Source organism: Alnus glutinosa, chromosome 1 (genome assembly GCF_958979055.1).
Source record: "Alnus glutinosa chromosome 1, dhAlnGlut1.1, whole genome shotgun sequence".
NCBI lineage: Eukaryota > Viridiplantae > Streptophyta > Magnoliopsida > Fagales > Betulaceae > Alnus > Alnus glutinosa.
In genome coordinates, this window is record NC_084886.1 from 39,239,055 (window position 1) to 39,262,233 (window position 23,179).

General features: G+C 37.7%; 2 protein-coding genes across 2 annotated transcripts; both read left to right on the plus strand.

The window, feature by feature from the left end:
- Positions 1-575: 575 nt before the first annotated feature.
- LOC133880747 (lipoamide acyltransferase component of branched-chain alpha-keto acid dehydrogenase complex, mitochondrial) lies at positions 576-7,016 on the plus strand. The gene is made up of 8 exons (XM_062319743.1): positions 576-992; positions 1,592-1,738; positions 2,330-2,455; positions 2,730-3,142; positions 3,785-4,032; positions 4,826-4,914; positions 6,063-6,290; positions 6,740-7,016. Exons 1-8 carry the CDS (start codon positions 789-791, stop codon positions 6,851-6,853), a joined length of 1,569 nt encoding a protein of 522 aa, XP_062175727.1. The 5' UTR covers positions 576-788; the 3' UTR covers positions 6,854-7,016.
- Positions 7,017-7,626: 610 nt separating this feature from the next.
- On the plus strand, positions 7,627-9,698 carry LOC133858884 (large ribosomal subunit protein eL18x-like). The gene is made up of 5 exons (XM_062294336.1): positions 7,627-7,777; positions 7,999-8,088; positions 8,175-8,303; positions 8,380-8,562; positions 9,314-9,698. Exons 1-5 carry the CDS (start codon positions 7,775-7,777, stop codon positions 9,470-9,472), a joined length of 564 nt encoding a protein of 187 aa, XP_062150320.1. The 5' UTR covers positions 7,627-7,774; the 3' UTR covers positions 9,473-9,698.
- The last annotated feature ends 13,481 nt before the right edge of the window (positions 9,699-23,179 follow it).

The following is a 23,179-nucleotide window of genomic DNA, read 5'->3' on the forward strand; positions in this document are numbered from 1 at the left end:
TATCCTTTTTCTCAGTAATATCATTTCAATTTGTCATTGCATTCCCGAACGCATAGAGATCAGTTTGAACAAGCAATTTCAACGTTTCAATAAATAAAAAAAATGTAACTTCTATTTTCTTCCATTTTGACAACAAATACTAATTAAGGGTCTCATTTGACAGACGTTATTAATATACGCACTTTAAATGAGAATATTTACTAACTTCTATTTTTACGCTCTCAAATCTATATTATTTTACATGGCATTAAAAATTATTATTAAATTTAAAATTAGACAAAAAAGAATTTATAAATTAATTTGTAAGAAATTTTTTATAATCTACGCATAAAAATGACATGTATCACTTAAACTTATGAAAAATACATATTTTTTTTATTAATGTTATTAGAAAAATATATAAAAAATATATATTATTTAAATAACACGTGCTTTTTATATGTTGAATGACACGTGTTAATCTTACACGTAGATTGTCCTTTAAAATTTACAGTAATTTATTCAAAATTTAAGGGAAACTTTTAGTATTTCGTTAAAAAGCGTGAGTTTAAAAACGTAAGACTTAAAGAGTGAGAATCTTTTCCATAATTTAATTTCCCGGTTGGGTAGTTGCAAACGCAAAGCAAGAAAATGCTAAGCTGGATTGGATATGGATAACTGATAAGGGACAAGACCTCCTCAATTCCTCGTACTCAAGTTGATCAGTGGAATGATGAAATAGGGCCGTGTTTTTCCAACGAATTTCTAAGAAATAAGCAAAGGACCTAACAGTACAGCGACGCCGGAGAATGATGATCTGTCGGAGGATTCTGAACAGGAGGTCTTGGAACTCCGGTCCACGGTGTATACTGTGTCCGTACACCTCTAAATCTCCGAACCCGTGTCCGGTTGCCTCGTCGGAGCTCAACCCTCCGTTTCAGCGGTTCGCCTCTCGGATTGCCTTCTTCACATCCGCTTCGGCGTCGTTTCGGCCCGCTGAGAATCGAATATATGTGTGTGCCTGCTCTTCTCGTATTATCTAGGCTCGTTGGTTTTTTTTTTTTTTTTTTGTTTTTTTTTTTGAGTTTGCTCTTGTTTCGTTCGTCGTCGTTTAGTTACTAATAACGTAGCAAATGGTCATTGTCATTGTTCAGTCTATAATTAGAGTTTGATTTTGGTTTTTAGTTGAGTTGTTTAGTCGCTAATTATGCCAATCACTGTTGGTTCTTGGATTTAGTTATCGGTTCTCTTTTATGCAGTGGACGCATTTGTAATTGAATAGCTTCATGAACGCAAACATGCATTTTAATTTGCCAAGCTGGTGTCATTTTTTCACCTTGAATTTCAATTACCATATTAAGGGCCTATGCTTGGTGGATTGGCCACCCAAATGGGTTCTGACTAATTCTATTGTTTCAATGGTTGATCTGGGTGTACTGGTTTTTTTTTTTGGTGGACATTGGGTATTTCAAATGGTCCTCAATTAATCAAATCAATCATGTTTATATGACTTGTCTTTGAAGCAATGATAATGTGGAACTCGTGTACAAATGCCATCTTATTCGAGATCTTTTTTTGTGGGTTTCTGAATGTTTCCTTATCAATTTTGTAGTTCAATATTCCATATACTGTGAAGAGATGTTGGTTTTCAAGTCATGCTTTGGCGGATCTTTCCGTGGGTGGGATAGTTGATGTGCCATTAGCACAAACCGGTGAAGGTATTGCCGAATGTGAACTTCTTAAATGGTTTGTGCAAGAGGTGAGTGAATGATGCTAATGTTGCCTGTTTATGTCTTATAACATATTTGTTGATTTAGATAAATTGGCTGAAGGTGTGGTTGGTTTTGTGAATTACTGGCTCCCACTTCTTCTTCCTTGTTCCAAACTATTGGCGCTCTCTGCCCTTATTTCTGAATTCTCAGTAGGTTTTGTGTATGTGTCAAGATGCTTGTAAATGTAGAGTTTTTAGTTGTGTTTGGTTTAAGTCTGGTTTGTTAAGAAATATTGATATGGTCCTTACTGTAAGATTTTTCTTTAGTCTATCAAATATGTATTACAGGAAGAAATAAACTTTTTTCAGAATTCATTAATTGGTTTTAGCTTAAGCTCTAGCATTGATTTTGCTATTCTTAGGTGTGGACTTTACCATGGTTTCCTGGGGAATTTAAGCCTTCTTTCACCTGAATAATGAAACTCGTAATTCTGCACTTTTAGTGAAATAGGATAATAGACCTGTGCTGTAAATCACCTGCTTTCTTGTTGTTCTGTGTATATATACCTATCCATTCTACCCTAGATTCTGTTTTGACTAAGTCAGTCGAAATAATTGTTGATATGATTACTCTGGCAGGGGGATCAAATTGAAGAATTTCAACCAATTTGTGAAGTTCAAAGTGACAAAGCAACTATAGAAATAACAAGTCGTTACAAAGGAAAAGTTGCGCATATTCTCTATGTTCCTGGCAACATTGTAAAGGTGAGAATTCAAGTATATCACTTTGGTGAACTGAGCATGTTTTCGTTCTCAACCTTATCTGATTAATGATTCAACCTTCTGATGGTTAGATATGTAGTTTCAGTTTTCTAAGTGGCTGTGAGAGACAGCATGGGGGAGTTAATTTGGCATCCATCAGAAACCGTGTTAAATAGAGCTGCTAGGAAGCAAGTCATAAAAATCAAGACTAGATTTCACTTTTGCATTTGTTTGACACTGAAAGGAAATTATTATAATGATTCTCCTGATATTGCAGGTTGGAGAAACACTTTTAAAAATTGTTGTTGAGGAAACTCAGGTTCCAACCCTGACTCATGATGTTTCAGAAAACCTTACTCTAACTCTTGATAGTCTGGAAAATGCAAAGTCACTTGGTTCAGAGCTGAAGAGAAACAACATAGATGGAGTTCTATCCACACCTGCTGTTCGGAACCTTGCAAAGCAACATGGTGTAGATATAAATGATGTCCTGGGAACTGGTAAAGATGGGAGGGTATTAAAAGAAGATGTGCTTAAATATGCTGTCCAGAAAGGAATCATCAAAGATCCATATGCTTCCTTGACTGCTGATGTGGGGAGGCAGTTTGTTGAAGGAGAAGAGGATCAACCCCATTTGTCAGCTGAAGTTAGAGGGGACTATGAGTATGAAGATAAGACAGTTCCCCTGAGGTAATCTTGGATACAAACATGAACTTTCAGCACTTTCTTTTGTTTTGAAAAAAGAAAAAAGAAAAACCAATAGGATTTTCTTCCATTTAGTTTGTGACATGGACAAAACCATGATGAGTTTGACAGTTTGAGAGTTTCATTACTATAGAGGTGTTATCATTCACTTCCATCAGTTTGACTTGGTGAATACTAGCTAGGACTCTGTGGCTTGTGTAGCCATAGTCTTCCTTAGCTTTTGCCATCAAGCCAATACATCGGATTACATTGCCTGTGGTTCACTGGTCTTCATTAAAAATAGTTGATACAATTGGGAGATTAAGGAGACCAATCTAATATGAAGATTTGATGCTGTTGCAGTATTTTTTTATTTTTTTTAAATAATCGAAATATCATTAAAAGCGTAAGGTGCCCCAGGTACACAAGAAGTATACAAGAGAAGCCACCTAGCTAGTAGGGGCACTGTTGTAGTTTTGATCTGTGCATAACTCCTACCAGCTTGTAACTTGGCAATGTGTAGTTTATTTATGTGCAACATAATGAATTCATCTGAAAAAAAAAATATTCATGTGAATTATTTTTGTTAGTAGTCTAACTGTGACTGAATTAGGGTTAAAGGCAAGTTACTTATGTTTTTTGTTTCAGGGGTTTCCAGCGAACAATGGTAAAGTCAATGTCCATGGCTGCAAAAGTTCCACATTTTCATTATGTGGATGAGATAAATTGCAATGCGCTATTGGAGCTTAAAAAGTCTTTCCAAGATAATAATTCCGATCCAGATGTTAAGCACACTTTCCTTCCATCACTGATTAAGTCACTTTCAATGGCCTTGAGCAAGTATCCATTAATGAATAGTTGCTTCAATGAGTTGTCACTTGAGGTCAACCTCAAAGGTATGTAAATTTGCTATTTTAACTGCTTCTGCATTTATGATAAGCGGAGATACTTGTTAAGCTGATAAAACCTGACTTCTATATGCATCATATCATGTGTCATACGTGCTAAAATGAGAACTTTCTCTTTGTACCAGTGAGTATATGACATTCTTGCTTCACTTCCTATTCTAGGCCATTTTTCTGTATATGTGCTTATATTTCATTTTGTCATAAACGTTTGTGGAAGTAGGACATCGAACATGTATATCTGTGTGTTTCGTGAATTAACTCTTTTTTTTTTTTTTAAAATCGAGTTTGTTTATTTGTGGCCAAAAATGTGGAAATTAGAGTAGAATAAAGCAGGAATGTTAATTAGGCTCCAATTTAAAGACATTATAATTCTCTTGCTTTTATTACATTTTTGGAGTAGATAAAGGTTTACCACTACTATTTGAGTGTCCAACTTTGTGTCTGATACATACAAAAGAATATGTGAAAATGTGTTTCAAATGCGATTTGCTAATTATAGTACTACATATATAGTGAATATTGCTAGAGACTCATCTCGATTGCTCCAAAAAAATTTGAAATGATTTAGTTTAAATGGGTGTACAAGAAAATGCCTAGATGTTATTTGGATGAGCTCATGCTAAAAGCTTGTTGATGTGGATAGTTGGGGTTATCGTGGAAGTGTTAGTAATTATAGGCCTCAGCAACTAATTGCTCTCTTGAGACGTGTTAATCAATGTCCGGCTGCAAATAATTTTATAAACATTGTTCAATGTTTGATACAAGTTGTTTATTACTATAGGTTCGCACAATATTGGAATTGCCATGGCTACTCCATATGGTCTGGTTGTGCCAAACATAAAAAATGTTCAGTCACTTTCAATCTTGGAGGTTAGTTTTGTGGAACTTCTTAATTTTATCTTCTTGTCTGTTCACATGATATGTGAAATTTATTATTCTTCTGAAACTCCTTGTCAGTTTTTCCAAGAAGCACAGATAAAGATGGGAAACATGATCTTTGTTTGATACTATGCCTTAGTTATATTTATTCATGAAAAAAAAAAAAAAAACCCTGCTATAGTTACATTTAGTAAATTGCTTTTCATTATAACCTCTATATTTTTCATTTTCACAGTTTCTCCTACCCTTTTTTATTTTAAAAAAAAAAAAAAAATTGCTTAGGTTACAAAGAAAAGAAAGTTAATTGTCCATCTCAAACGCAGCAGTTAAGGCAATGGAGTATGATATTTTCTGTTACACAGATTACTGAAATGGAAATTGAATAAGGAAAATGGAATTGGAATGGAAGAAATGTAAGAACAATGAAGAACAATAAAATTGGAAAATGATATTATACTGAAATTAGGCAAATTCGAGGATGCCTAAAACCTCCGTAAGTGATTCGAGGTACTCCCCCTCCATTTTCAGCTAATACTAATACTAATTTTTATGCCTAAAATATTTAACTAGTCTTGTTTATATAAACTCACCTAAAGGCTACTAAACTAATAAGTCATTAACTAATAAGGCTCAAGGCCCATTAAACTACTAAGACAGCCCATTAACTAATATATCCGTTACGTTTTCCTTCATGCAATAGTGGGCGCAACAGCTATTTTAATAATATTTGAAGTATATATTTTTCCTTGCTTGTTGACTGTCATGTCAAAAGCTTTGACTTACATCAAGTATTGTAAAAGGCAACAGAGACAATTTGCTTGGCGGTTGCTTCTCAGCCCATATCATGTACTCCCGTGCTACTGTTTCTTGGGCAATTGATTGCTTTGACCATAAGATTTTATAATAAAGGGAAAATAACCTGTGGGTTAACTATTAAGCTTGGCAGTAAGTAGTTTGAAATTTAGACAATAGCAATGGTTCACATTTAATGCCTAAATGCAATGCCTTTGGTTGTTGATGTCCTGTATATATACACGGGTTGAATTCCCTGCAACATATCATGATTTCATTCTTGTCTATTTTTTGATGTGTGTATTGCCAATGTGCTTTTTACTTACAGATATTGTTTATATTTTTAGATAACAAAGGAACTGTCAAGGTTACAACAAGCTGCATTGGGTAACAAGCTTAATCCTGCCGATATTTGTGGTGGGACGACAACGTTAAGCAATATTGGAGCAATTGGCGGAAAATTTGGTTCTCCCCTCCTCAACTTGCCTGAAGTGTCCATTATTGCAATTGGCCGGATTCAGAAAGTTCCACAGTTTGCAGATGATGGCAATTTGTATCCTGCATCAATAATGACTGTAAGCAAGGAATTATTTATCTTGGTTTCATATCTCTAATGAACACCTTAGCAAAAAGAAAACAAAAACCCTCCAACACTTTCCCCCAAATGATATGAACATAAACCACAGCATACATCCCCTCATGGTTCATTGTGATGCTTTAGTCGTTTAGTTGAAGTCTTGAAGAGGAAGGAATAGATTCTTAATTTAGAAATGCTCCGTGATTTATGATGATTAAAACATATGTTCTTTTGTTACTGCCACTCTACCATAATACTAGCTATTATTTAGTTATAATCTCTATTATCTAGTCTTCGTATATTGATGATACAAAACAACCCAAGAAAATTGCCAGATTTGATATGAATAAACATTTGACTATTACTTTGTTCTTAACATGTAATTAACCTTTTGTTATTGACAGATGCTATAATTTACCCAATCTGACATTGTATTTTCTTTCTCAGATTAATATAGGTGCAGATCATAGAGTTTTGGATGGGGCAACTGTCGCAAGATTCTGCAATGAGTGGAAACAATTTGTTGAAAAACCGGAGCTGCTCATGTTGCATATGAAATGATTATCTCAAAGAAACCTCTTTTAGTGGCATTAAGATGTTACTGAAATAGGAACCAATAAATGGACAGTAATCCCACGTAAATCTGTTGACTGTTGCTGTTTCATATTGGCATAGTTGTTGCCTGGGGTTAGAAATCTTCTCCATGTTCAACTGGGGTTCTCGATGTTTGTGTCCGAAAGGAAAAAAAGCAGCCAAGGAGTTTGATCAAAACACAAACTCAACTGTTTGAGTGACGATATTAACTAAATAATTAAATAATTTACTGTCGGCAAGTTTTTGGAACATAACTAGTGATTTAACATAATATAAGAACTATGTACTTGTCCTTACTTCTTAATGGAGAGTTTAAAAATAAAGTGTTAAAATATTAATTAAATTATTAAGCTTCGTATTTGCTTAAGCTTTTGGGATGGGTAATAATTTAATATAGTATAAAAGTAGATGTCTTAGGGTCGAACTTTGGCTTTACAATTTATTTTTTATTTTAGTTAAATATTTTATGTTTTGAGGTCGAACTTTGTCCTTCACGATCGGTTTACACTTGCTCATCGAAACCCAAAAACAACTTGGATATTGGCAATCCAATTTTGGCTAATCACTTGATGCTTCAAACGCTTCTTATTCACTAGTCCTACATCTGATCATGGGCCAACAGCCCTTAAGGCCCAATAGTGCGTCCTTTGTCATTTGGGCAGATCCGGGTTTACACTTCAAGCCCAATGAGCGGTTCAAAGCTTGATAAATTTTGGAGCTCTACATTATTGACGTCTGTGCTACAAGTCGTTTTATCAGAAAAAGAAGAAAGCTACAAGCCGTTTTTATGATTCCCCAAAAACCCTAGCAAACCAGAGGAACCACTTAGTAACGTATAAAACGGTTAATTTTCTCCCTCTTCTGCTGCGACCTGGGAGAAGAACAACAATGGTAATATTCTCTTTACCCAAACACGTTTATCTCTGTTTGGTTCTCAGGAAAAGAGTGATAACAAGGAATTGAAAAAATGTCTTTTTCTTAATTTTGAGAACTCTTTTTTTTCTTCCCATTTTCTCCCAGCTTTTTCGAGAACCAAACAGGGACTATAATAATTATAGTCATTGTTCTCTACAATCCATAACATGTGGTGCTCTTGAAATATTGTTTTCCAGGGCATCGATTTGGTCGCCGGCGGCAAAAGCAAAAAAACCAAGCGAACTGCCCCTAAATCCGATGATATTTACCTCAAGCTCCTTGTCAAGGTCTCCATAATTTCTCTCTGCGTGTATATATGTATGTATATGTGGATCTGGCAATTTGTTGAATGATTCTTGTGGTGTACGATCAGCTATACCGGTTTCTGGTACGGAGAACCGGAAGCAACTTCAGTGCGGTGATTCTGAAGCGGCTTTTCATGAGCAAGATCAACAAGCCGCCATTGTCGCTCTCGAGGCTGATCAAGTTCGCGCAAGGAAAGGTTTGTTTTCAATTATTTTTTTTTTTTTTGGATTAAAATTTATCGTTAATATTGTGGATTTTTGGATTGACAATAGGAGGGAAAGATCGCGGTGATCGTCGGGACTGTGACGGACGACGTTAGGGTTCAGGAGGTGCCGTCATTGAAAGTGGCGGCGTTGAGGTTCACGGAGACGGCGAGGGCGAGGATTGAGAAGGCAGGAGGAGAGTGTTTGACCTTTGACCAGCTGGCTCTCATGGCGCCTCTTGGTCAGAACACGGTATAATACTTGGAACCCATTTGTTATTTGCTTATGTAAATGTAATTTATCTTCTTCATTTTGGAATGCATGTTGCCACCCTAGTGCTCATGTTTTGGGTTGATTTGAAAGTCGGAATCTAGAGTCCACGATGAAGATTTTTGGATTTTTGTGGTCTTAATAGCTGCATTCATGAGTAAAGAAGATTGTTTTAATGCATATATAATGGTATATTAGTTGTTTGGAATTACTTAGTTTTTGAAGTTTTATCACAAGGCCTCAAAGGAGAGAGAGATACCAAGAATGTGTCAAAGATTTTTTTTTTTTGGTGGGTTCGTGTAGGGACTTGTTTCCCCTTTCATTTTCGTAATTGGGATTTTTGTTAGCAAATGTAAATTTTGAAAATATTGGTAGTTGTAGAACTAGGAGACTGAATGAAAGATACATGCTTAATAATGGTCTGTGAAGGAACCCATTGACTATTTTCCTTTCCCTCAATTCTTTTGAGAACCAATTGGAACCTCTTGTCACTCTGACCTGGCCAACCAAGAGAGATTAAAATGTGTTTATTTATTTTTTTCTCAAAGGTCACCTAGATAGTTGCAAAAAAAAATGAAAAAGCTTCCTTGCTGCATATCTTTGCTCGTCTATTGGGAATCCACTGATGTAAATCGTGTTACTCTGTTAAGATATTCTTGGTAATTTGCTACATGTTGTGCTTCTTCCTCATGTAAATTCCATCAAAATAAAGTTTTGCTGGTGCTTATCGCAGGTTCTTCTTAGAGGTCCTAAGAATGCTCGTGAAGCAGTCAAACATTTTGGTAAAGCTCCTGGTGTGCCTCACAGCCACACTAAACCTTACGTGCGGTCCAAGGGAAGAAAATTTGAGAAAGCTAGGGGAAGAAGAAACAGCAGGGGGTTTAGAGTTTAATTTGCTTGATATTCGTTCTCCATTTATAGAGAAAAATTTGTATCATTTCTCTGCAAGGAGCTTACTCTTCTTGCACCCTTCATTTTTGTCTCATCTTATGCCATTTGTTTTGGTTTCTGGTTGGTTCCAACAAATCTTCGCATTTTTTTTTTAAATTTGTTTTGTCATTTGATTTCTTTTGGATGCTCCCAAATGCATAAAATTGTTGTGGATGTTTTTGGCTATACGAATTTAGTCGTAAAAACTCAATGGGAATTGAGATGCTCACTGGTGCTGGGGTGTGTACTGCGTACGCATCTACATGGTAATGGGCAGAAGCATCTGAAGTTTTAGTCAAGCAATAGAAACCTTTTCTTTATCCAGCACGATATGTGCGAAAATGTGCTCAAAGAGTTTTTCCATACGAGTAAGCCGCCTTTTGCTTCGATCGGCTTGAAAAATGTTATTTATTAAAAGGATAGATGAAATTATATTCGAGTCTTATAAATAACATGTCATATTTTTATTAAGTTTTTTAAAGCCGTTTAATGCAAAATACGGCCTAAATTCGGGAACAATTTGATTTTTGTCTTTTGACCATGCCGTTCGTAGTTTAGTGGTCGCCTGGTTGGCGGTTTTATGTTTTAACGCGTTTAGTCTCAATGGCACCTTAATATGAAATGATTCAAATGACATCCTCTCCCATGTCGTTTACATGACTTTGTTGTTTTACATTTCCACATCATGGCCCTTATGATGTCCGACGACAAGTCTTTTCTGAGTGAAAATGGCAATTACGGTATAATTTGCGTTTGGAAAGCCTAATTACAGTGAACACTGCATGGTTCTATTGTATTTTGTTAGAAATAAGAAAGAGGAGAAAACAGAGAGAGGGAAGAAGAAGAGGATAACACAAGGTAAATCAAAGGACTACATGTTGTCTGATTCATTACATAATTTTGGTTACAAAATACATCAATATATAGGCTAATAAAGGAGAGTACATCCCACATAACATGGCATAAAATCTGGAGAGAATCAGGGACTATTGAAGAGGAAAACATGGAGGAAATCAGGGAAAATATTGGAGAGGAAAACAAGGAAGAGTCGGCTCTTATAGGGCTGATGTGTCTTAGAGGATTTTCTGCATGATTTGAGGATCCTTTGCCTGAATATATGTTATCCTCTAACACTCTCCCGCAAACTGAAGGGAGTAACTTCCATTAGTTTAACTTCTTCTTCTCATCATTGTTTTTTTTTTTGGTGAATTGGCCCAGGTCTTCAAACTGTACTTCAAAAGCCAAAATTAGGGTCAACTAGGGGCCAAGAAAAGAGCCTACAAAGGGCTTTAGTGAACTTGGGTCTTAAACATTATCTCAAGCAAGAAATTAGGCCAACAATGGGCCAAAAGAGCCAACAAATGGCATAAATGGGCTTGAGTTTTTAAACTGTACCTCAAAGCCAGAATTAGGGCCATCAATGGGCCAAGAAAATAGCCTCCAAATGGTATAAATAGGCTTGGGCCTTTGAACATTTTCCCCAAACTAAAAATTGGGCCAACAGTAGGCCAAAGAGAAGAGAGTCAACAAATGGCTTAAATAAGCTTGTGCATTTAAACATTTGCCTCAAGCTTGAAATTGGGCCAACAATGGGCCAAATAGAAAAGGGTCAACTATGGGCCAAAGTGAGATTTTCCCGTTCTTTTTCTTTTTTTCATGTCTAGCAGCTTCGAGCATCTTCTGATTTCCTTTTTTTTTTCTTTTTTCTTTTTTTTTTTCTTCAATGTTCTAGTGTCTTCTTCTGAGTATACCATAGTACAGGACAAGACAAAACAAATAAAAGAAAAATGGACTAAAAACGACGGTAGACAGGAAACAAAACCAAAAAAAAAAAAAGAAACTGCAACTTGTGGACAACCTTATGAGAAGAATTCACGGAGGATGGAGAGGGCATGGAAACTGGAGGGTTCGCGGCCGGAGACGGTGCCAGAGGTGGGAGACTTGGCCGGTGGAGAAGTCATCAGGTAAGGATGCTGGAAAAGACGCCGGAGGTGGTACTGCAGTGGAGCACACAAACTTTGCGGCAAAGGACTATTGATTTGCAAATTTTTTTATTTTTTGAGTGGAAGAGAAGGGATATTGGGCTGATGTAGAGTATGTGAGAAGGATGATGAAGGAAAGGGGGTTGCAGAAAGCATCTGGGTCGAGCCTGGTTCACCAAGGAGATATTATGATGATTGAGGGGTCACTGGAGGTGGAAGCTGAGGTACGAAATGAAGATGGTCATAACGCGGTGCAGAGTGTGCCAGCGATAAGGGTGTGCAAGATAGAGAGGCACAAAGGAAGATTTTGAAGACACTGGGCATAGCAAAAGTGCAGAGGAGCTTGTGCAAGTCTTTTGCCGGTAAGCAGGAAAAAAGAATTTCTGAGTGATGGAGAGATTCCTGGGTATGTGCGGTAATGGTAGAGTTGAGTAATGTTGTGGTCTAGGAGCAGGGCATCTCGTTAAAGAGAAGAGAGATTTTTGGGAGAACTGGTTCTGTGGATGTCATGTGAAGGTGAGGTGTTTGATAAAAGTTATGAGAGAGAGCAAAGAGAAAGGGAAACAGAGGTGAGAGGTTTGGGCCGTGGTCTCTGGGTATCGACTCTATGTCTGCTGGTGTTGGGTCTTCTGCAGATTGGCCAAATGGTGCGGTAGGGAGGACTGGTGCAGTACGAAAGGGGTGGTTTAGTTTTCTAGAGAGGCTCGGCTGAGGAAAAACGTGCAACATGAAGATAGAAAATTTGAAACTAAAAGATGGTTTAATGTTTGACAAAGGTTGCAACTTGAAGGATCGAAAGATTGGCGTTGGCCTATTCATGCTCTCATACTATGTTAGAAATAAGGAGGAGGAGAAAACAGAGAGAGGGAAGAAGAAGAGGAGAACACAAAGTAAATCAAAGGACTACATCTTGTCTGATTCATTACATCATTTTTGTTACAAAATACATCAATATATAGGCTAATAAAGGAGAGCACATCCCACATAACATGTCATAAAATTTGGAGAGAATCAGGGAACATTTTTTTCTCTCGAACAAATGCTCAATAAAACTTCATTGAAAGACTGATCCCAAAATACAAAAGTTTTTTAGGATCTAGGGACTCTCTGTTCCCTAGTAACAATATCAATAATACAAGCAGGAGATTGATCAAACCAAAAATCATCACAAAAAGAAGCAGCTACTATTTTAGCAAGTACATGAGCTGCTTCGTTACAAGTTCTCGCCACATGAACAAAATAATAGGAATTCAAGTGCAAAGCTTCCTGCTTGATACCTTCTATAAAATGCCCACTTCGAAAAAGATAAAGGGAAAGGGGGGGGGGGGAGTTCACATCTTTTATAACCTTCAAAGCATCACTTCAAGTATCACATTCAAAAATCTAGCTTGAATGCAGAAAATAGCAGCATGAGAAGCTGCCATAAGTTATGCATTATAGGCATCAGTTATCACTGAAATAGAAAGACGTTTAGCTCCCTTCAAATTACCCAAATAATCCCTAGCAATCAATCCCACCCTAACATAACCAACACTTCTATTGATGGCTGCATCAAAGTTAACATTCTCTTGCATAGACGTAGACATCTCTTCATCACCTTTAAGACATCTTTTAAAATCATCAACTAATCCGACAGCATTTGCATAGATCTTATTTGGGTGTTCAGAGACACCTTCAAAAATCATAGCATTTCTCCTCAGCCATATCTTCTTAGCAATAGCAGCAAAGAAAGCCATCTCAAACCTGTCAAAACGATTTAAACATTGCTGAAAAATGTCCAGAAAAGATTGTTCAACAAAAGCACATTTATGAAAAATAGAATGATCAGCATTCCACACATCTTTTGCAGCTAGACAAAACTAGATTGCATGGGCTATAGATTCCTCCTCTAAATTACACCAAGGACATCTTCCATCATCAATCATTCTCCGTTTGAGAAGATTCGATCTAGTAGGAAGGATGTCATTACACGCACGCCACATGAACATCTTAACCGAATTTGGGATTGGAAGGTTCCAAAGAGATCTGCAAACAATAGAAACCTTCTCAACCTTTGAGGATTGACCTCTATCCCTTTCCATGATGTCCAAACCTAAATGGTAAGCACTTCTAACAGAAAAAATTCCGTTATTGGTACCTAACCAAATAAGGTGATCCGGAGGTAGGTTAGGGCTCAGTGGAATCGATGTTATCACCCTAGCTTCTTCGGGATTGAAAGTGGCCTGAATCAAAGGCACATTCCAACACTTTAAATCCTTATCAATAAGTGCTTCCACCCGGCTACTTACAAGCTGCGGCATTGGAATGGATTGGACTAAAAAAGAAATGGGTGTGGGGATCCATCTATTACCCTAAATTTTAATGCTATCACCATTTCCAATTCTCCAAACTAAACCCTGTTTCAAAAGATTTCGAGCTAAAAAAATGCTTCTCCAGGCATATGAAGGACGTTTCCCCAGGGATGCTTCCAAGAAAGAGGAATTAGGGAAATATTTAGCCTTTAGGATGCTACCCAATAAGGAAGAAGGATTTTGACAAACCATCCAACCCTGCTTAGCTAAGAGAGTCTTATTGAAGTAGTTTAGGTCTCTAAAACCCATAACTCCAATCCCTTTTGACCTACCCATCTTTTCCCAAGACATCCAATGAATTCCTATTGAATTAGACATAAATTTCCACCAAAATTGCTGCATCATTTTATTAAGGTCCTTACAAAGAGTGGCTGGCAACAAGCAAAATACTCATACAATAAGTGGCGATCGCCTGGACTACAGCCTTCAACAGGATTTCTTTACCATCTTGTGTAAGAAATTTAAACTTCCAATTTGCAAGTTTTTTTCCCTACTTTCTCCTTGATGCTGTTGAATGCTTGCATCTTAGACCTTCCAACCAACGCAGGTAATCCCAAATAAGAATCAAAATGGCTAGACTTAGTCAGACCTGAGAGTTTTAAAATTTCAGCTCTTCTCCCTTTACTAGTATTTCTACTAAAAAAGACATAAGTTTTCATCAAGTTAACCTTTTGACCAAACCTAGCTTCATAAATCCCCAAAGTCCTCAAAACTCTCCTCCATTCCACCAAGTTAGCTTTTCAGAAGATCATATTATTATATGCAAAAAAGAGAAGACTAATTCTAGGACCTTTAGGAGAGGTAGGAACACTAGAAATAACACCTTTCTTCTCAGCCTGAAAGAGTAAAGAATTCAACACTTCCACACAAATCAAAAACAAGTAAGGAGACATAGGATCACCCTAACGAAGTCCCCTAGTAGGCTGAAGAAATTCTCCTGGGTTGCCATTCACAATAATAGCATACTGTACTGAGGTCACACAAACCATTATAAGCCTAACCCACTTAGCATTAAATCCCATTTTCAACATCACAGCCTCTAAAAAACTCTACTCTACCCGATCACATGCTTTAGACATATCCAATTTAAAACCCATGAAACCAGTCTTACTCCATATACGTGTATGCATAGAATGCATAGTCTCATATGTAGCTAAAACATTATTCGAAAACTAATCTGCCTGGGATGAAAGCACTCTGAAAAGAGGAGATAATATAAGGCATCACAGATTTAAGCCTATTAGCCAGAGCCTTTGATAGAATTTTATAAATGACATTGCAGAGACTAATAGGTCTAAAATCAATGACATGTACAGGAGAATGAGTGTTAGGGATAAGAGCCATATAAGTCCTGTTAATGGTAACATCAAGAATAAGAGTATTAAAAAAATGTAAAATAGCCAAACTGACCTCTTCCTGAACAACAGTCTAGTTTTGTTGAGAAAAAAAAACAGCTTGGAAACCATCTGGTCCAGGACCTTTAAGAGGGGCCATTTGACTCAAATCTTTGGAGATTTTTTCCAAACTCAGTTCAGCCAACAAACTCTCATTCATCTGGGGAGAGACCTTTCTTTCAATAGCTTCCACGCATTATTCAATCTCCAAATTAGACCCAGCCGTGAAAAGATCCTTGAAATAAACATTGAAAGCTTCCTCAATCTCATCTTGAGTAGAACAGATTCTGCCATCCTTATCCACAACTTTTGAGATTTGCTTCTTTCGATTTTTATGATTTGCACATGCATGAAAGAACTTCGTATTACGATCTCCAAACTTAAGACAATCATCCCTAGCCCTTTGCTTCCATTTGAGTTCCTCCTGCTCCAACAAAGAATAAAGCTCAGGTTGCAACTTGTTCTCCTCCTCAACATTAACCTCATCGTCTGCCATTTGCAAAAGATGTATCTTCTGAGAAACCTCTCTAATTTTGCTTTCCACTTGGTTATTCTCTTTTCTCATCGACTGTTGCAAGTATTTTTGACATTTCTTTAATCCACCCTGCACCTTGCACCATTGACTACCCTGCTGAGGTCTATCCCACCAAGCTTTTTTGATTAACTCCCCAAAATCTTTTCTTTTAGCCCAACTCGCCTTGTATCTAAAGGACTTATTTTTCTTCCATTTCACATCTAAGTTATTATAGCAGGTCAATAAAATAGGGTGATGGTATGAGCTAGATCTAGCAAGAACACTAACTTCAGAGACATTATAATAATTTCTCCATTCATCATTAGCCATTGCTCGGTCCAATCTTTCTCGAATCAAGTCACAACCACTTCGGCCATTTGTCCAAGTATATTTAGGGCCATTGAACCCTAAGTCTACCAAATGACAATCTGCAAGTACCTGCTAAAAATCAAAGACATGAGCTGGGGTTCGAATAAAAGAGCTTAATTTTTCTTTCGATGAAGTAAAAGCATTGAAGTCACCAATGCACATCCACAGTTTTGGGATAAATTATGCCAGTCGACATAAGAGAGACCACGATTCAAAACGTTTGTTGACATCTGGGTGTCCATAAAACCCAGTAAATTTTCAAAACAAATCTGAGTTCGGATCTTTGATGATCGCATTTATATGTCGCCTACTGTAATTCTGAATTTCAACCTCAACGTCCACCTTCCACATTAAGATTAACCCCCCACTACGGCCTACACAATCCACTATAAAAATGTTATCAAACCCCAGTTTTGTCTTCAAAAAGGAGCTTTTACTTTGCCTAAGCTTGGTTTCCATTAAGAAAACCAGGACGGGTTTCTTTCCCCTCACTAACCTCTTGAGAGTTCGAACTGCTCGGGGGTTCCCAAGCCCCCGGTAGTTCCAACTTAGGCAAATCATGGTTGAATGTAGCCTCCGCCTCTTCAATATTCCCCAATTTAGTAGAAGAACTAACCTACCGACCTTTCTTCTTTGGCTGTCCATCTTCTTGATTTTCCTCTTCAAAATTTAAAACCGGCAACACCTCATATTCTTTCAAATCACACGACTTATCCTTGGAACAACCCTTTCGTGATCTTTTCTTCACAGCCGAACCCAGATTCTCTTCGTTACATGTATTATGTTCTACTCTCTGTGCGGTATGAGAAACTTCTAGAGACGACACCACACGTGGAGGATTCTCAACTTGCAAAGGAGTATTCAGATTTGAGGACTGAATACATGGATAGAGATATTGGGCTTGGTGAACTAGATCCAAGTAATTAGGGGTGGGCACGGGCCGGATTTTAGTGTTTTTTGAAACCTGATCCCCAGTGCACAGGTTTGAAACCTGGCACCCGCAACTCGCACAGGAAAATGTCAATCCGTTGATCGTTGGGTGTCATGGATCGGACCGGATGTCGGGGTGGACCGAGTTTTTCTTTTTCTTTTTCTTTTTACTTTTCTGGAACAATAATGACTGTTCTCCAGAATCTCAACAATGACAACAACTAAATCAGCATTCAACAGAATCAGTGAAACATCAAGTCATCGGGGAGAGAGAGAGAGAGAGAGAGAGAGAGAGAGAGATAACTCAAAGAAAGACTGAAATATTACAAACACAATAGAAACATCAAGCCATTTGAGAGAGAGAACTCAGATAAAGACTGAAATATTTTGGTAGGAAGTTATACCTACAGTAACGGCCGACATTGGAAGTTAAGAGTGAAGATTTCTTCAACACAGAGGGGTCGAGGCACAAATTGTGTGGAAGACAAGTGATGGCCGACTGTCAAATTTACAAAGAGTGAAGAACCCATTTGATTTCCAACCCTAAACCGCATAAGAAAGGAAAAAATGGGCTGGAACTGTTAAAAAATTCAAAACCCTTGATTTTTGGATGGATGTGCCGGCTACGTCTGAGACTCTGAGGCTAAGTCAAAGTAGTATGAGGATTAAGGAAAAGGAGTTGTGTTGGGGTTCTACTTTTTGGGAGGCTAAGTCACGGTAGTATGAGAATTGAGGAAGAGGAGTTGTATTAGGGTTCTACTTTTTGGGGAAAAGTTTGATGGTATGATGCGCCTATGCGGGAAGGGATGAAGATTCACAGTATTTTTACCTTTTATAAGAATATGCTGCATATGTCGGGGCGGGTGTGCGGATCAAGAAAAATTCATTTCCGCAACCCGCCCCGTTAGTCACGGGTATATATTTTGAAGACCCGCACAGTGCAATTTCAATACAATATCCATAAACTTCGGTACGAAGCGGGTCGGATCAGTACGAATCTGCGGGTATGAGGCGAATTTGCCCACCCCTACAAGTAGGGTAATGCTTGGGTGAAGCAAAATTTTTGAAATTCATTCAGAAATTTTGCTTACTTGTGGCATTTTTGTAATTATAAGAATTTCGGAAATGTTGCTGCTCCGTAGCATTGCCCCTGCAAGTAACCCTCCAAATTTTTGCCCCACGTGTTTGGGCAAATTCTCTAAATTGCCCTAACTAGAAGACTCCTTTATTTCAGCCAACTCAGCCAATTTCTTTCCAGTCAAAGGCTCTTCGTAAAATTCCTTAATTGTTTCCATATCTAAAGATCTATTCTCTTCCTCTTTTTTTTCAACGTCATGCACTCCATACCCCCCAACATAATTTGCCTCGATAAGCAAAAGGATCCCCGCAAATCTTCCTCTTTTCCTTCCAAGCAGTTAGAAATGACTCCTTTCTGATTACCCAGTCCTTCCATCCCATCTGGCCGCCTTCTCTGCTGCTCATTAGTCACTTCCATCAAGCAAGGCTCCTCCAAACTGACATTTTCCTCAGCCAAGCGTCGTTCTTGCTGTACAGCCCTAGGACTTTTCGAAATATGTGTATCTTCAACCTCCTCTCCTGCATTTTCTACCATATGAGCTCTGCTCAGTGAAGTCCTAATTAGAGATCGATTAGGCGGGGCCCCTTCATCACTACAGTGTTTTGGAACTCCAACAGCCCCATCATTTATTACGTATTCCGCCGCTACTGATCCTCTATTCCGTCGACGAATTGGATAACTCACTCTATTGAGATATTTTTATCAGTTTAGTTTTCGACAGATTTGTTATTTAGTTTTTCTTTTTGTTATACAGTTAGTTTTAACTGATATTAGTTGAACAGTTAGATTAACTTTAGTATAAATATCTTTCTCTTAGTTGTAATTCATTATGTACTTTTACTGAGTTTAATAAGAATTCCAGAGCTTTCAACTCTTTCTTTTCTCCAAACTGTTCTCGCACATTTCCCTCTCTGAAAATCAATATGGTATCAGAGCAGCCATCCATGGCGTCTGGCTCATTCTCTTTTGCGTTCTCTGATTCTTCCAGTCCTTATTATCTTCATCACGGGGACAGTCCCGGTTCTGTCTTGGTTTCTCAAGTTCTTCAAGGCGACAACTATCACACTTGGAGCCGTTCCATGATCATGGCTTTAACAGCCAAAAATAAGCTCAAGTTTATTGATGGATCGATCAAGAAACCATCTGCTGAGCTTGAAGATGAATTTCATGCCTGGAATCGCAGCAATAATATGGTTTTGTCCTGGATTTTGAATTCTGTGTCCAAGGATATTGCCGCGAGTATGATTTACATCAACTCGGTCGATGATATGTGGAACGATTTGAAGGATCGTTTTTCACAGAGGAATGGCCCTCGAATCTTCCAATTGCAGAAGGCGATTTCCTCGCATTCACAACAAAACCTTACTGTCAGTGAGTATTTTACCCGACTTAAGGGGCTTTGGGACGAATTGACCAATTATCGGCCAATTCCACAGTGTTCCTGTGATAAACCTAAATTCTTGCTGACCATTCGCATCAAGATTACGTTTTTCAGTTCCTCATGGGACTGAATGACAGTTTTGCTCAGATCCGTGGGCAGATCCTCCTCATTGATCCATTACCTTCTATCAATAAGGTATTTTCTTTGGTTATTCAAGAGGAAAGGCAGCGTGACATTTCTGTTCATCCTGTTCAAGTGGAAACTGCTGCACTGATGACTAGAGCTTCATCACAAATTCAGAATCAGCAACATCACAATGGCAAATCTCGTAAGGACAGGCCTTTGTGTACTCATTGTGGTCTGCTTGGCCACACAATGGAAAAATGTTATAAATTGCATGGGTACCCCCCAGGGTACAAGTTCAACAAGAACAAGCCGAATACCATTTCAGCAAATCAAGTCCAAGAAGTTGATCAATCTTTTCAGATTCCTCAGCTTTCTATTTCTCAAGAGCAGATTCAACAACTGCTTTCTCTCCTTAAACCTTCAACTTCAGTTTCTGAGACTTCTCCTTCAGCACTTCAAGTAGGTAGCTCTCAGGATCATTTGTTCTCCAACATGGGAGGTAATATTTCTAATTCACTTCCTTTTTCTTTTGCTTCCTTCCTTTCGAACATGAAGCAATCCATGGTTCATTCTGCTAATGTTTCTGTTTCTTTGGATATGAAACATTCTGTATTTTCATCATCACATACTTCACCTGCTATTTCATCTGATGAATCTTCTTCTTGGATAATTGACACTGGTGCCACTGATCACATGATCAGTTCCGTGTCATTATTCACTTCAATTACTGCTACTATTTCTTCTCGTGTCAAATTAGCAAATGGTAATTATGCCATAGTTACACATATTGGTACTGTCAAACTCTCTAAACATCTTACATTACATGATGTTCTCTGTGTTCCTTCCTTCTCTTTCAACTTGATTTCTGTTAGCAAGTTGATTAAATCTCTTAACTGTTGTTTGATTTTCCTTGCCAATTTTTGTTTCATACAGAGTTTGTTGGACTGGATGACGATTGGCGTGGGTAAACAGCAAGGTGGTCTCTTTTACTTGCTGCATAAGCCTCTTTTTCATTCTGCACAAGTATGTTCTGTTTCAATAAAGGATGTTTCCACTGACCTATGGCATTATAGGTTAGGTCATCTGTCGAATTCTAGGATGAAATTGTTAGTAAATTTCATTCCCTCTGTTTCTTGTAATTCTGAATCCATTTGTACAGTTTGTCCCTTAGCAAAACAGCATAGGCTTCCTTTTTCTTCTAGTACTTCTGTATCTCAGTCTTTGTTTGACATGATCCACTGTGATATATGGGGTCCCTTTGCTGTGAAATCCAATAATAATAGTTTTTTTTTTTTACCATTGTGGATGATTTCAGTCGTTTTACATGGGTATTTTTAATGCATTCCAAGTCTCAAACTCGTTATTTCATTCAGTATTTTTTTCACTTGGTTGAAACTCAGTTTCATACCAAAATCAAATGTTTGCGTTCGGACAATGGTTTTGAATTTGATATGGTCAATTTTTATATGACTAAAGGTATTATTCATCACCGAACATGTGTTGAGACTCCTCAACAAAATGCCATTGTTGAACGTAAACATCAACATCTTTTAAATGTCGCTCGTGCCTTACGTTTTCAATCTCATCTTCCATTGCATTTTTGGGGTGATTGTGTTCTCACTGCAGTTCATCTTATTAATCGCATTCCAACTCCCCTATTGTCAAATAAATCTCCTTATGAGATATTATTTTCAAAATCTCCTTCTTATTCACATTTACGGGTTTTTGGATGCTTGTGTTTTGCTTCAACCTTGACTAGAAATCGTCACAAATTTGATCCTAGGGCTACTCCTTGTCTGTTTTTAGGTTATCCAGCTGGTGTCAAAGGTTTCAAGTTGTTGAATTTGAATTCTAAATCAATTTTTGTCTCTCGAAATGTGATCTTTCATGAATCAGTTTTTCCTTATAAATCTGTTTCTAATTCTGATCCCTTATCTTTTAATCCTTCTGTTTTACCAGTTTCTTTTTCTGAATCTACAGAGCCTAGTTCTCCTCACATTGTACCATCTTTTTCTCCTCAGTCTACTGATAATGCTCAGTCTATTGATATTGTTTCTTCAGATGTTCATCATCTTCCTCCAGATACTGTTTCTGGTCCTATTGATATTCCTTCTACAGATATTACCTCTATTACAGATATTGTTCCTTCTCGAAAGTCTACTCGTGCTAAATGTAGACCAGGTTTTTTTGCAAGACTACCATTGCCAACTTGCTACTCACCCATCCTCTTCATCTTCTTCTAACAAATCAGGTATTCCTTACTCTCTTTCTTCTTGTCTTGCTTATCATAAACTTTCTTCTAAACACAAACACTTTTGTCTTAGTATTTCTTCACATGTTGAACCCAAATTTTTTCATCAAGCAGTGAAATCTCAGCAATGGATAGATGCTATGCATGCTGAGATTTCTGCTCTTGAGCTTAAAAATACTTGGACAATCGTTGATTTGCCTTCTCATAAGCAGCCTATTGGTTGTAAATGGGTTTATAAACTCAAATATAAAGCTGATGGTTCTATAGAACGTTACAAGGCTAGGCTTGTTGCTAAGGGGTACACCTAATGCGAAGGTCTAGACTATTATGACACTTTTTCACCGGTGGCTAAACTCACCACTGTTCGCATTTTACTGGCTGTTGCTGCATCTAAAAATTGGTTTCTTCACCAATTAGATGTAAACAATGCATTTTTGCATGGTGATTTACATGAAGAGGTCTACATGACTCTTCCTCCCGGTTTTGATTGTAAACGGAATTTACTATCTTCTGGTTGTTCTTCAAACAGAGAGTCTTCTAAAGTTTGTAAATTGACTAAGTCCTTATACGGCTTAAAGCAGGCTTCTAGACAGTGGTTCTCGAAATTTTCAACCACTTTGCTCAATTCTGGATTTTCTCAATCCCGATCTGATTATTCTCTGTTTACCCGGGTTCAAGGTTCTTCTTTTGTGGTTTTGTTGGTATATGTTGACGATATTATATTGGCCAGTAATGATTCTCAGGCCATTTCTCAGTTGACTGATTTTTTAAACACTCAGTTTAAATTGAAAGACCTTGGTCCTCTCAAGTTTTTTCTTGGTTTAGAAGTTGCTCGGAATACTCAAGGTATTTCTGTTTCCCAGCGTAAATATGCCTTGGAGATCATTGATGAATGTGGGCTACTTGCCTCCAAGCCTGCAAAATTTCCTATGGAATCCAACTTGAAGTTGTCTCAAGCTCTTATCCTCGTCAAACTCATCTTGATGCAGCCTATAGAGTTTTACGATATCTTAAAAGTTCTCCTGGTCAAGGCCTTTTCTTTTCTGCTGCATCTGAACTTCATTTAAAGGCTTTTTGTGATTCGGACTGGGCAGGTTGTCCGGATACACGTCGTTCTATCACAGGATTTTGTGTTTTCTTAGGTGATTCTCTCATTTCTTGGAAATCTAAGAAACAACACACCGTTTCTCGGTCTTCAGCTGAGGCAGAGTACCGGTCCATGGCCTCCACTGCATGTGAAATCATTTGGCTTCTTGCTTTGCTTAAGGATTTTAAGATTGAGCATCCACAGGC